This window comes from Episyrphus balteatus, chromosome 3 (assembly GCF_945859705.1).
Source record: "Episyrphus balteatus chromosome 3, idEpiBalt1.1, whole genome shotgun sequence".
NCBI classification, from domain to species: Eukaryota; Metazoa; Arthropoda; class Insecta; order Diptera; family Syrphidae; genus Episyrphus; species Episyrphus balteatus.
In genome coordinates, this window is record NC_079136.1 from 59,522,974 (window position 1) to 59,537,147 (window position 14,174).

A 14,174-nucleotide genomic window follows, 5' to 3' on the forward strand; every position below is an offset into this window, starting at 1 on the left:
GAATATTCAACTTGTTATAACTTTTTTGTTTATATAGAAAGATGAATGAAATTGGTATTGTAGATAGGTAATTAAATAAACTATAAATGTACAAAATTTCAATTAATATCATATTCAAAATTCTGAGATAACGGTAAAAAGATGTTCTTTTTCTACACACGTTATATCTTTTGATTTAGTGCACATACAAATTTGATTTAACTTTAATGCGCATGCTGATAACATAAGTTTTCATTTGATATACACAATTAACTGTACAATTTCTACAAGTTACACAATCTTAAATTGAAAAACTTGAAAAATACCTCAAAACACCTGTGGAGATCTGTTGACGATGACCAGTGTAGGAAGTACCGTAATCTCAGTTTGAAATTTCGACATGGTTGGCTTTAAAAAATTCTTACTTTTTTTGTAGGCATGGTAGAAATATGATTGAAGCGTCATATAAAAGGTGAAATAATAATGATATAAAATTTATTATAGGTTGTCTTTTAAAAAATGGATTTAATGGTTTTAGAAGAGAAAACAGATTGATTGTTTTGCTTTTTTTTATGAAAACTTATTGGGTTAAAAAAATTCTAGCTCTTTTTGTAGATGTTGTAGACATGGTCGATATAAATATTTTGAGCTGAAACAATGAGCTTTCAGATGGTATAAAATTTATTGTAGGTTGTCATATAAAAAAAGTTATATTTTTTCGATTTTTTTTATATGATTTGAATTTCACACATTATTTTTTTTATTTTTGACGGACTTCAGCTTTTGTTGCATTTTATCACTCTAATTTTCAACAGTGAGTTGGTAAAGCATTCGCCTAGTAACCCAAGAGTAGTAGGTTCGATCACCAATTTTAATAAATTGATGCTTTTTTTTAAAGTTGAAACAAATTTGATTTAAAGATGTTTTATAATGGTAAACCACTTTAAACTAACGATGTTCTACTTTGATTTTAAAATTTTCGTCTTCAAGGAAGTCTGTCAGTGGTCTGTTAGCTGTCTGTCAGTAGTCTGTCAGTTGTCTGTCAGAAGTCTGTCAGTGGTCTGTTAGCTGTCTGTCAGTAGTCTGTCAGTAGTCTGTCAGTAGTCTGTCAGTTGTCTGTCAGTAGTCTGTCAGTAGTCTGCCAGTAGTCTGTCAGTAGTCTGTCAGTAGTCTGTCAGTTGTCTGTCAGTAGTCTGTCAGTAGTCTGTCAGTAGTCTGTCAGTAGTCTGTCAGTTGTCTGTCAGTAGTATGTCAGTTGTCTGTCAGTAGTCTGTCAGTTGTCTGTCAGTAGTCTGTCAGTAGTCTGTCAGTTGTCTGTCAGTAGTCTGTCAGTTGTCTGTCAGAAGTCTGTCAGTGGTCTGTTAGCTGTCTGTCAGTAGTCTGTCAGTTGTCTGTCAGTAGTCTGTCAGTTGTCTGTCAGTAGTCTGTCAGTTGTCTGTCAGTAGTCTGTCAGTAGTCTGCCAGTAGTCTGTCAGTAGTCTGTCAGTAGTCTGTCAGTTGTCTGTCAGTAGTCTGTCAGTAGTCTGTCAGTAGTCTGTCAGTTGTCTGTCAGTAGTATGTCAGTTGTCTGTCAGTAGTCTGTCAGTTGTCTGTCAGTAGTCTGTCAGTAGTCTGTCAGTTGTCTGTCAGTAGTCTGTCAGTTGTCTGTCAGTAGTCTGTCAGTAGTCTGTCAGTAGTCTGTCAGTTGTCTGTCAGTAGTCTGTCAGTTGTCTGTCAGTAGTCTGTCAGTTGTCTGTCAGTAGTCTGTCAGTAGTCTGTCAGTTGTCTGTCAGTAGTCTGTCAGTTGTCTGTCAGAAGTCTGTCAGTGGTCTGTTAGCTGTCTGTCAGTAGTCTGTCAGTTGTCTGTCAGTAGTCTGTCAGTAGTCTGTCAGTTGTCTGTCAGTAGTCTGTCAGTTGTCTGTCAGTAGTCTGTCAGTAGTCTGTCAGTAGTCTGTCAGTTGTCTGTCAGTAGTATGTCAGTTGTCTGTCAGTAGTCTGTCAGTTGTCTGTCAGTAGTCTGTCAGTAGTCTGTCAGTTGTCTGTCAGTAGTCTGTCAGTTGTCTGTCAGAAGTCTGTCAGTGGTCTGTTAGCTGTCTGTCAGTAGTCTGTCAGTTGTCTGTCAGTAGTCTGTCAGTTGTCTGTCAGAAGTCTGTCAGTAGTCTGTAACTCTCTCATGCGATCAGTCCATTGATAAACAAGCATAATGTTGTTTGCATGTTTTTCCAATGAAAAATTTATCATTCCAAAGTTGTATATTCATGCATTTTAAAAATATTAGATACTTACCATCTTAGCCAGTTGGCAATGTTTAAGTTGATATTTTTTTTCACAAAATAAAACACAAAATCTTTCTTTTTTTTGTAATTCTTTTATAGGTTTGTTGATATATTAAATAAAAAAGAAACGACTATTTTTATTATTTTTGTATATTGTTTTGATGTCGCCTTCATTTCTTGATTTCACATTAAAAATTCATAAAAAAAAAAACAATTCACCTATATAATAAAACAATTTAGAGTTTCTTTTTTTTAATTTTAAAATTGTATATTTAACATATTCAGGAGGCTTTTCAGTATCAATAAAAGATAATAATATAAAAATTAGGGAAAAAACTAAATTAAATTTATTTTGTTTAAAAATTAAATAATAATAATAATAAAACATCAACAAAAATTATTTTAAAAAATAATATCATTTCTAAGCAATTACTATTTTTAAATATTTTTTTTTAATTTTAATTTAATTTTTAATTTTCACTGTTTTTTTTTTTTAAGTTGGGGTTCTTTTTATTTATATTTTTCATGAAATCTTGATTTAAATGTATATTGTTTTGTTTTTTGTTCAAAAAGCCTTCAATTTATTAACACGCACACAATCTTACAGTATTAATTAATTTATATATTTTTTTCTTGTATGTATTTATGTTTTATTTATTTTTTTTTTGTTTTGTATGTAATAATGTATTTTATGGACACCTACGTATATTTATATAATAGTTATAATATTTTTTTTTGTTTTGTTTTATATCACTATGAAAACTAATGTGTTTACAAGATCTGGACAGCGACAAATACTTGTTTGAACAACTACAACTACTTTTTTTCTTTACTTGTTTAATTTAAGATAAGCAAAATTTTACATATAATTTAGATAATTATTTTTGAGTGTTTTTTTTTTTTTATTTTTATAATTATTTTTCTTAACCTTAAAATTAATTTGAATAATTTCATTTAATTTTTTAATTTTATTTTATGCCAATTTATTCATTAAATAATACATTTTTTTTTTTCATTAACTTATTATATACAGGAACTTAAAATTATAATTACACATTATTTAAGTTTTATTTAAAATTATATTTAAATTTATTTCAAAATTTAAACTTTATGTTTCACTTGTGTTTTTTTTTATTATTTTTTAAATTTATAAGTCTATTGTTATACAATTCGAAACAATTTTAATATTATTTACCATTTTACTTAAGTTTATATTTAAAATTAACTAAAATCTTTCATTAGAGAGACGGGAAGAGAATCATGAAAGTATAAAATAACTTTTTCAATATTATTTTCTTAATTTTTTTTTTCGTTTGTTTCAATTTAGATCAGCAGTACTTTTGGCTTGGGATTTGCAAGATTTTTTTAATAAAAAATTATTTTTTAACATTCACCTGGAATGGACGAATTTTTGTGTTCTTTTGTTGAATTTTAAGATCTTTTCAAGCTTATTGCAAAGTGTTAAAGAATTTTTTTAAATAATATATTTTTTTTTATAAATAATATTATTTGCACTGAGTTTTCGTGTATTTATTTTTAATTCTTTGAGATATTTTTTTTTCTTCTAGGAAGTTAAACTTTTTCTTGTTTAATAATTCGTCAAACAAGGTGTTTTGTTGTTGCATGCATATTCGTTGTATGTTAGTATGTTGCAAATCCCATTGCACTGCTGTTGTCTAAAGGTCACTGATGCATCTTCGTCGTATGATGACCCATACCTAGACCCAAATTCAAATGATGGGCATTGGGATGTTGCTGTGGTGCCTGGCCATGATTGTGGTTACTATTTGAACTATTATTATTGTTTTGTTGATTCACTTGTCGCTGAGAGTTTTTCTTGTTTTTCATTCGACGATTTTGGAACCATATTTTGACCTAAAAGAAAATTTGGAAGAAATGGAAAAAAATTGTTGTTGCTTAAATAAAAGTTTTAAAATTGTTCTTTTGAACAAAAATGTTGATTACAGATTTTTAAATTGTGATTACAAATTAAGAAAAATTAAGCTTACCTGTCTTTCTGTTAAATTCAAATTTCGAGCCAGTTCCCACCGTTTCTGTTTCGATACGTAGGCATTGTACAGAAACTCTTTTTCCAATTCTATCGTTTGAAATTTGGAATAGGGCTTGCGCTTTTTCCGGACTGTAACTTGGGTCGTCCATTCCATTGCACTTGGAGGAGTGCATTGGCCAACAGGTCCCACTGTTAAACCAGAACCTAAAATTGACAGGAAAATTTTCTTTAAATTGCCGATAGACTCAAAGTATTTTTTTTTTTAATTAGTATAACATATTTCAATTTTTTATGTTGAAGTTGGCGATAAAAAAAATAATTGTTTTATATAAGATGGTTTGTTGATTTTTATCTAAAGCATTCTTTAGTAATTCTGTATTTTATTGTCTTTTTAAATCGGTGTTTTTTTATTTCTTTAATATTTTTTTGCTCCTTTTTAAAAAGGTGCTATTCATTAATACGATGCACTATCACTCAAGAGGCTCAGGGTTCAAATCTAGCCAAAGCGGGCAGACTTTATTCAGGTGTACAGTCGAATTGGAGGTCTGAATTTCAGTTTTCCTTTTTTAAAGCATTAAGGGCCAGGTGTGTCAAAAAAGAAGGATGTGAAATACATTTTGATTGAAAAAATTGAATTAACGATTCTTATACCTACCTAATAATTATAATTAGGTACTAACATTCAAAAACATAATTTTTGGATTTAATTTTTTTTTAACAAAATTTTTTAAAACAGTCGTGATTTAATTTTACAAGGAATTTGATTACAATTTAAAAATTTTATAAAATTGCAAAAACATCCTTTTAAGTAGTTTTGACCTTCAAACAAAGTACTTAAATACATAATATCATAAATTATCTTGTAGCAAACATTTTTCGGAAAAATAGTTAATTTATGAAAAAAAAAGCTACATAGGTAGGTTTGCCAATTAAAAAGAAATATTAATCGACATATAAAAACAAAATTTCAAACAAATGATCTTTTAAAAAAAAAAAAAAAAATAAAAGTAAAAAATATGAAAACTTTTCTTTATTTTCAATCACGGCTGCTAAAATGATTTTGTACATAAAATATCTCGATAGACTGAAGAATCCATTTTTTTTTAAACATTTTTTTTAATATTTTTATGCATGACTCCGTATTTCTGATATTATTAAGGGCTCCAAGATCTAAGAACCCCACATATATGACTCTACAGATACATATATATTTTTGTAATTTAATGGTGAATTGTCAGCAAAAGTCAATTTGTTTCATTACTGAGACAGCGATTAAATAAGAAAAAACTTTTGGGTCACTGTGGTGTATGCGTACTTTTTTATGCAAAAATCTTAAAGCAAAATGTTTCTTTCTTAGGGCAATTCCATGGTAACTCACGTTACATTCACAAAAATTTCCAACACATAAATATTTTTTTTTTTTTCAATTTTAATGTAAATTGATACGAAATTACTATCCATGAATGGAGCATATCTATTACTTTCATAATTAACTAAAAAAATTGTCTTTATTTTTAACATTTGGCTTGGGAAAAATAAAAGTTTCATGGTAACTCACGTTACAAAAATCGGACACGAATTTTAAGAGTCCGACAGTATGAAGTTTTTATGTGATAATTAAGAATCTTAATTTGTTTTCAATGATGATTCCATACATACAAAATTACAAGCTTTTAATATGAGTGACAAAACCAAACATTTTTTCAATATTTCTAGGAAAAATTTTTAAATATTTAGGTAACTCACGTTACATTATTTTGGTAACTCATGTTGCCTGCGATTTGTGGTTCCAAAAGTAAAGAAAAGATGCATTTTCACTCAAGTTTTTTTTTAATCGAATAGTGTGTAACGAAGCTTGCTTAAATGTTAACTTATTTTAGCACTCATTAGGGGATATTGTCATCGTCACTATTAGACTCATCATATTTTCAGTTTGCTTGTTTTTCCGTCATTTTCATGTGAAATTCTTCTGTTGTTGTCAAGCTTATGCTATAAAAATGCTTTAAGATTATTAAACTTCCTGAATTTTATGTCTATCCATAAGGGAATACAACAAAGAATATTTTTTTGCAACTTGCATAAAGAGTTGCCGTTTGTAAATAGTAATTTTCTAATAAAAAAAGTAAAAAAGACTGCATAATTTGTTCAAAATTCGTGTCCACTTTTTCATGGAATTACCCCTTAGCTGTTGTAATTTGATCACAAAATTTTAAACATACGGAATACAGATCTTAAAAGCCACTTGAGAGTTGAAAAAAATTATTTCAGCTGATAAAAGCCACACCTGAATAGAAATAAGACTTTATATACCTACATAATTGTGTTTTGTTCTACTGATATGAGTGTTCTTTTTTCTTTTAAGGTATATTGCATAATAAAATGATTTAAAGTGTGGCCTGATTTTATTTAAAAATAAATTGAATAAAAAATTTATATATAATTTTTATGTTTGTAATTTATTTTTTAAATTAAGCCAGAACTACATCGAAACACAAAGACAAAAAAAGTATAAAAAGTAAACAAAAGTAAAAAATTACAAAAACAAAATTTATTGATCTGACATTTAAAACTATAAATTATTTGAACAATTAAAAACTTTTTTGTTTTTTTTTTCACTTTGTGTTTCTATGTAGTTCAGGCTTTAATCTTTTAAATGTTGAATAAAACAAGTTTTGATTTCTTTTATATAGTTTTTCCAGAATATTATTTTTTTAAGAAAAAAGTTTGGGTATTGGAAAAAAAAAAATTGAAAAAAAACATGGTATACCATTTGTACATATTTTTTCTTTTAATTCAAGGATTTATTTTTTGAAATTTTTTTTTTTTTTAGTTTATAAATTTAAAAGCGTCTTGGAGAAAGTCAGAAAATAAGAAAAACGGTTCTGTGGGAGGTTTTTTTAATATTTTTTTTTTTTTCGAAAAACAAACTTTTTTCATCAAAAGACTGAGCGTACATATGAATCATTTATTTGCAAAACATGATAAGTCCATGATTTTAAAATTTTCAGGAGAAGAAAAAAACGTTCTATTTTCTTTTGATATGCGTAGAAAAACTTATAAAAAATACATTCTGTAGAACTCTTGCCTAGCTACAAAATACCGTTTCGTTTTTAATTTTTGGAGCGATAGCTCAAAAGATAAAAAATAAAAACGCTTTTGGACTTATCATACTTTGAAAATAAACGGATGTAAAATTAGTTTTTAAATGGATATGCAATTTTGCTTTTAGCCCCAGTCTATCAAACAATTGTATTTGAGAATAAAATACAATGTCCGGACTGCTTATTTAACTTTAAAGTAGCTTTAAACTTAAGATTTTCAGCCATTAATCTAATATACAATTTACACAAAAAGAAGCTGTTGTTTATTTTCAAAAGATGATAAGTCCGGGACTTATTCTGTTTTTGATACTAAAAAAATATTTCGCGTAGCTGTAAAATAGAATATAGATGGAGTAGATACTTCATATTTTAAAGACAGACGTGGTTATCCCTGGAGTACAAATTTAGTCAAAAAAACGAATTTTGAAAAAAAGTGGACTTATCATGTTTTGCAAATAAATGATTCATATAGAAAAACTAACAATCTATTTTTTTTTTAATGGTAAAAGCCGTTTTTACGAGATATTCCTGTTCCGAATGAGATATTATAAAATTTAAAAAAATACAAATTTTAGTATTCCACAAAAGTCATCTCTAAAAAATTTGAGAAAAATTCGTTCACCCGTCTAGACTCAGGTAATGTAAGCAGATTTAAGAAACAAATCCGTACAGATTGTAACGCTGGTAAAAATTCGAATTTTGTTTTGTCACGAAACCAATACTTGCCCTTAAGGTGAGTAAAATGCTAAGCCAAATATTGTGTGTCAAAAAAGAAAGCACATAAATCATTGAAATTTGGAATTAGATTTGAGATTGATGAACCCGCAAAATATGTAACATTAAATGACATTTCATGAGTAATTAAAGTTTTTTTTTATAGTTCAATGTATTTGAATGATTTGACAATAATTTTCACATAAAATGTCAAATAATTAACTCGTTTATTCGTCACTATAACATCTCAATTTCGTTCATTTTAATTGCCATGTCATATCCAAGGCATAACCTAAGTTTATCTCGAATATAAAATAATTTCGCATTAATAAATTCAAAAAATTTGCATTTTAAATCACTCCCACGTTTAACGTCAGGTGAAAAAAAATAATACATTCAATTTTAAATCTTATATTCAAAGGAATCTTAAACCAGATCCAAAAACAATTTCGACTTTTTTAATTGCATCTTAACTGGTTCCCAAACGTCTTAATTAACCAAAATGTGAATTACCTATAGATTTTTTTTTCTTTTGGTTATGTTGACTGTGATTTTTGGATACCTACTAGATTTCATCGATAAAAATCGGACTCCTTATTTTGATTATCATTGACTATTTGCGGTTTCTAATAGATGTTAATTTATGGTAATGGATTTTAATGAGATTATTCATAAATAAATAACAAATGAGTGAAAATTATATACGAATAAAAATCACCACTGTAATTAAATTGGAACATTTGAAAAACAAATTTTGCGGAATTTAAAAATTATCTACCTTTCTGAACTGATAAACCAAAATGTTAAAATTCAATTGGAATGCTTAAATTTATTTTCGTTTTTTTTTTTATACTTCATTTGATAAGAAAACGAAACTTTTATCATTTCAAAATCCTTTGATAATTTAGTGAATTTTATTATTTAAACAATGATTTAAATAAGACATTCATTAGACTGCAATTTTTTCCTGAATTTATTTATATAATTAATTTCTTCCTACGGTTATCAAGCCCAAATCTCCACTATTACTGTGTTTTATTTATATTTGTAAGTTAAAGATATTTCTATTTTCTATACCTATGAATCAAAAATATCATCTTATCTATTATTTAACACCCAAAGATTTTCTAAAATCATGAAAAAAATCAATAAATTGGCAACTAATTTGATCATATTGTCCACTAACATTGGTCTGCAAAAAACAAAAAAAAAAGTCGGGAGCAAGAACTCTGTAATTTTAATTAACTTGAGTGTGTTGAATTTATAACTTTTAACAGATTTATTCCATCACGTCTATTTTTTCCAAAAACTAATCTTGAATGAAATGTTTTTTTACTTTTGATCTAAAATATATAATTTTTCGTAATATTTTGTTTTTTTTTTTTATACAAATCTGCTTCAAAAAATCATAAGTTCACTTAACCACCAAGATTTTGAGATATCATAAATTTCTATACCAAATATCTTTTAGCAAAAAATAGTTTTGAAAAAAAATAAACATATTTAAGACTATGAAATATGGCTTCTGGAGATTGCATAGGTAGTTTTGAAAAAAAAAATTTAACGGTAATGAAATTCAACGCCAGAAGTACCAACAAAATGCGTTTTTGACCTGTTAGTATTCAAATATTTCGAAAATGTGACGTGCCTGTGAAATTTTGACTTCGGATTCGGAAGCAGCACACAAAAATCCTTTAGAAAAGTATAGTTTGGTTTAAGCTCTATTTTCGTTGCCAACCAGTGTAATTTGATCATATTTTGATATGTTGTTTTATTATTTTTTTTATTGTATTTAGATTTCGTTCAAGAATAAATAATTTTTTGTTTGTTCATAAAAGTTGGTGCCAATTTTATAAAAAAGGTGCTAATATGAAGAGCCAGTATAAATTTGTAAGTGTCAACTGTTTGAAATATTTTCAATAACATTATAAGTAAATAACTTACCAGCAGTTGCATACGCATCCGTTGGATATGCTCGCAATGCACCAGGCGATGAATACGTTGGAGTTTCATAGCTGGACTGAGAGCCACCTTCAACTGATTGACGAGCAGCAGCTCCGGCTGTTACCGATGCATGCCGATCGTCATTCAGATATGAAGTTTGATCACGATAATTCCAGTAAGGAGGCTGTAAGTAAAAAAATAAATCATAAATGGGCATTAGCAAAATAAATGTAAGAAAAATAAAAAAAAAAAACGAAATATTAACTAAAAATCAGAGATGGCTTAAAATGGAATAAAATGAGAAAAAAAGTGTTCCACAAGTTGATCTGTCAGTCTGTCGTTTAGTACATACAACCTAAATGTATGGGCCAATTCTTTTCAAACTTGTTATGTAGATGTAGTAGTTTTTGGGGATTGTACATAGGGGTTTTTAATATTCAAGTTCTAATTTTTAGAAATGGTCTGTCTGTGTCTGTGATGGATATTTGTGTATCGAAAATCATTATTAAATATTTTTTTTTAAATTTTTCCTCCCAAATTCATAGCTCGATTTCAACGAAATAATTTACAATTTACATTAATTTTAATACAAATTTTTTAGTTATTCGTTGTGGAAGTATTGAAAGTCAAAAGTATGGTTTAAGTTTGACGAATGATATTGCAATCTCAAAAAATAGTAGAATAGTCAAACAATACCAAGCTTTGTTAATGCGTTTCTAAAAATAATGATATAATTTCGTTGCCGTTAAATTTAAACTTCCTAAGACGATTTATTCCTAAAAATTCTTTAAGGTGCTTGTTCCTTAACTTTTTGGTAAAATAATTCTCTTATAAGTGAACTTGGAAAATGTAATTTGAAGTCAAAATTGAAGAAAAATAAAAACAAAATTTTTTCAAATATTTGGAATTGGGGGATTTCTAATGAGGTTCCGATTGCACCATTTGAAAAAAAAAATGGCACTAAAATCGGTAATTAAGAGAGTTGTGACTTGGATTTTGTTTTATCATGAATAATAATATGAGTTATCAACTCAAAATAAGTTCAAGAACCCAAATGTATAAAAAAAACTATATATGAACACAATTTCGATTTAGAAAGAAAACTAAATAATTCGAGGCTAAGAATAGAGGCAGTGTCGAAGAAAGTAGATTTCTTTAAAAATTATCTAATTTTATAGAATTTTTTGATAAATTTAAATAAATTGTAAATAAATTAGGTACTTATACCTACATATATCTGGTAAAGCCAATTTTTTTTTAAATGTCTTTTCAAATCAGTGGAGGAGTTGAAAATTGTTTCCCCTGACTTGTTTTTATAGAAACTTTTCTTTTTTCTATAAGGCGTTCAAGCAATTTATACTGTACATTGGTTAAATAAAAAATACATACATATCGTAGCCGTAAAGCAAAATTGTTCTAAGTCACAAAAAGCAAATTTTACAGGGGACGATTTTTAAGTTTTAAATTGGTTTAAAGCGACAATTTTCTGCTCGTTTGCCATTCAAGCTATGTTTTTTATAAAGTTTGTTCATTTCTCTTGAATAAAATATACAAGTTTACCTCATTAGTAGGTGCATACTATTTTTAAATATTTTTAAAAATTAAAAAACCCAAAATTGGACATAGAACAATTCCTATACAAGTACGGTTTTTCATTAAACAAAAAGTGGACTTAGAACAAAATATGATGGGACTTAGAACAATCAAGAATACTCGGGCTCATTTTCAAAAATCTACTTCCCTGTTTTTATTGTTCTATGTCCCATTAAATTATATTATCTGCGGAATGAAATTTTTTTGACAAAAACGGTTTTCAAATTCGGAAAGAGCACCCTCAAACTAGTAAACCTGCATCATTAACTCATTTTCGGTAAAAAAAAAAAAGGATTTAGAACAATTTTGCTTTACGACGCACGACGATATGTAGATTTTGGAGGATAAAATTTAATGGTTTTTTATTTTTTTGGTTTTCTAAGCCAAAACAAATTTCTTATCAATGTCCATTATTGAAAATTTGTCACACCATGCTAATTTTTAGTCAAGTTTTATGAAAGGGAAACAATTTTTCGTTCACTTTAAATTTTTAAATTAATACAATAAGAAAAAATACACACGACTTTTGTGATAAAATGAAAAGAAGTGAACGTGAATCGAATGAGAAATTAAACTTAATTTTTAGAACAGTTTGAACAGATTTGTTTTCAAAACATAATTGCAGCTCTTAAGAATTATAATATTAAATAAAACTAGAAAATACATTTTTATTAATATTAATTTGAAATACATATTGAATCAAATCAAAATATGTAGTTTTTTTTTTAATTAAAAAAATAATTTTTCGGAAAATTTGATTTAATAAAATGTGAAACAAAAATTTTTTTAAATTGATAATTTTAAATAGGAACTTTTTGGTCAATTTGATGCCTAAAATGATATATATAAAATGGTTTGTAAGAAGTAAACAGAAATAGAAATAGAAAACTTCAAAAATAGGATTTTTTGGAAAGATCATTGGATACTTGAAAATACTGAGTTTTAAATCCGGTAAGTATTTCAAAGTAAGTATTAAGTGCGTAAAAGCATACAAGTACTACCTACATATTCAATTTTAATTTTGTATGCTTTTAATATCATTTGAAAAAAAAAACGTATTTTTTCTTCTTTTCCTAAGGATATTATGTAATTTTTTTGAAACAAAAAAAAAATCAAGTCAATTTAAAATTTTGTCTCAAATATTTATAAGTACACTTCTGATTTTTTTTTTCTTATTAAAAAAAATGCAATTTAGGTATTTTTGATACCAACAGTTTTCTTGGTAACTATAAGAAAAAAAATTTGATCAAAAAGTATTTTAACATAGTTATCAATTTAATTTTGTCAATTGTTTTTTCGCATTTTATAGAATTAAATTTTCCAAAACAATATTTTTTTTTTAATTTAGGTAAGTTTAAAAAAATATTTTTTTTTCTGATTCAATTTTTCAAATTTTTAAGAATTTATAATTCTTGAGTATTCTTAATTTTTCAATTGAAAACAAATCTTTAAAGATGCTAGAAAAAATTAAATTTAAATTATTATAATTTATTTAACAAAATTAAGTTTATATGACTATAATTAGAAAATAGTACCAACATTAATTATTTCAAGGCTAGATCTATTTATTTTTCAAGGCTAACATTTTTTTTTTATTAATAATCTATTAATTTTAATACCCACAAGTTCTATTCCTAGCTAAAACTTTTTGAAAAACTATTTTAAACATTTTTAAATAAAAATTAAAACTCACCTGAAATTGTTCTGGATACGGATAAAACACAGGCTTACGATCTCTATCTATATAATATTGCTGATGGTATTGAGGAAAACTATCACCATCATACGCCCATGGATGCGGATGCCGTTTTACCGAGGCATCAGCCTCAAAACCGGGCCGTATCGCGGGTATATGAAGTGGGCCTGCAAGTATGGACATATCTTTTTTTATGTTAAAAGCGTTTATAGTAATCAAAGGTTCAAAAAAAGTGTTAAGATGTTGTTTTTGACATAAATGATAACAAAATCTCACCTGGTGGTTGTGAACTGACACTTGCTGGTGAAACACTCGCCGTTGTTGGCGCAACGATTTGTGTTTGGCCGGACGCCACTGTGTTTTGCTGCTGTTGTACACTGGCTGCTGTTTGTTGTTGTTGTTGCTGAGGATTCGCACCGGATCCGGGAATCGTTGGACCTGATGTTGCGGATGTTGTATGCTGCGGATGATGATGGGGTGACGTGAGATGTGATTGCTGTTGTTGCTGTGAAGGTTGCGGACTTCGCTGACCAAGGGGGGTAACCTGTTGTTGTTGGGTAAGCTGCTGGGATTGTTGTTGTTGTTGTTGTTGCTGGTGTTGTTGTTGCTGATGTTGTTGCTGCTGTTGATGGACGATAATCGGAGGATCTTCATACATAACCGGGGTGGAATGTGTCGGTGTTGTTTGTTGTTGTTGTTGATGCGTTGTAAGTTGCGCGTGAGGATGGTTATGCAGATTATTATGGGTTGCCGGATGGTGATGATGATGATGGTGTGCCCCCCACCAAGTCCCGGCAGCGGCGTGCGACCCTGCCGAGACATCGTGGGGGTCGTATAGAGCGCACGCCAGCGGGATGGTTGTTTGGGGAAGGGGTGGAATA

The 14,174-nt window shown here is 28.1% G+C and overlaps 1 protein-coding gene across 5 annotated transcripts in view; it reads right to left on the reverse strand.

The window, feature by feature from the left end:
- Positions 1-2,897: 2,897 nt before the first annotated feature.
- Positions 2,898-14,174, reverse strand: part of LOC129915558 (homeobox protein abdominal-B) — a 91,629-nt gene continuing 80,352 nt past the window's right edge. For 2 of the 5 annotated variants that reach the window (XM_055995162.1, XM_055995163.1), the window contains 5 exons: positions 13,570-13,941; positions 13,291-13,478; positions 10,005-10,188; positions 4,244-4,449; positions 2,898-4,109 (listed from right to left, as the gene is read on the reverse strand). In XM_055995162.1, the coding sequence (XP_055851137.1) occupies positions 3,918-4,109; positions 4,244-4,449; positions 10,005-10,188; positions 13,291-13,478; positions 13,570-13,941 (1,142 nt within the window). In that variant the 3' untranslated portion in view covers positions 2,898-3,917. Of the gene's footprint in view, positions 4,110-4,243; positions 4,450-10,004; positions 10,189-13,290; positions 13,479-13,569; positions 14,104-14,174 lie in introns of all 5 variants that reach the window. The other 3 variants (XM_055995159.1, XM_055995161.1, XM_055995160.1) reach the window with 2 other exon arrangements.